General features: G+C 48.2%; 1 protein-coding gene across 1 annotated transcript in view; it reads left to right on the top strand.

The window, feature by feature from the left end:
* NKX6-2 (NK6 homeobox 2) overlaps window positions 1-703 on the top strand; it is a 3,500-nt gene extending 2,797 nt beyond the window's left edge. The window contains exon 2 of the mRNA XM_010714956.2: window positions 4-703. Coding sequence (XP_010713258.1) covers window positions 4-294 — 291 coding nt within the window. The 3' untranslated portion in view covers window positions 295-703. The remainder of the gene's footprint in view (window positions 1-3) is intronic.
* The last annotated feature ends 6 nt before the right edge of the window (window positions 704-709 follow it).

The raw sequence follows: 709 nt of genomic DNA, 5'->3' as shown, positions 1-709 counted from the left end.
GAGAGGCGCGGGGCCGGCCGAGCTGAGCGCTCCTCTCGGGGCCAGGTGTGGTTCCAGAACAGACGGACCAAGTGGCGGAAGCGGCACGCGGCAGAGATGGCCTCGGCGAAGAAGAAGCACGACTCCGAGACGGAGAAGCTGAAGGAGAGCTCGGACAATGAGGACGATGACGAATACAACAAACCCCTGGACCCCAACTCAGACGATGAGAAAATCACGAGGCTATTGAAAAAGCACAAATCCACGAACCTCGCCCTCGTCAGCCCCTGCAGCACCAGCTCGGACACGTTGTGAGTGGTGCGGCTGGATGTTGAAGTGGTGTATTGTACAGCCCGAGATGTATGTGAAATGTATATATTTTTTACAGAATAAGTTATGAAATTATTTTCTTTCTCATCGATGTAAATTTCAGAGGAATCTTTACGACTTCTTGGTTTTCCTTTCATGTCCCTTTCAGGTTCGCTCCTCTCTCTTTCAGCCAATTCCTGCTCCTAACAATCAGCGTTTGTGAACGTTTTGTATGGAGCACAAAACCCCAGTGCGGCCACTTTGTACATAGTGAACTTCAGATTTTGTGATGTATATTTCTAGTGTAAAAACGGCGTTTTCTTTCACTCCCTCCCTCTGCTCAGGGGTTTGGCGGTTTGATTTCTTCTGCCTCCGGATTTTATGCTTAATAATATCAAAAGAGGGGAGGAAAAAAAAAAAG

Source organism: Meleagris gallopavo, chromosome 8 (assembly GCF_000146605.3).
Source record: "Meleagris gallopavo isolate NT-WF06-2002-E0010 breed Aviagen turkey brand Nicholas breeding stock chromosome 8, Turkey_5.1, whole genome shotgun sequence".
Taxonomy (NCBI): Eukaryota; Metazoa; Chordata; class Aves; order Galliformes; family Phasianidae; genus Meleagris; species Meleagris gallopavo.
This window is presented reverse-complemented; position numbering and strand designations above follow the sequence as displayed.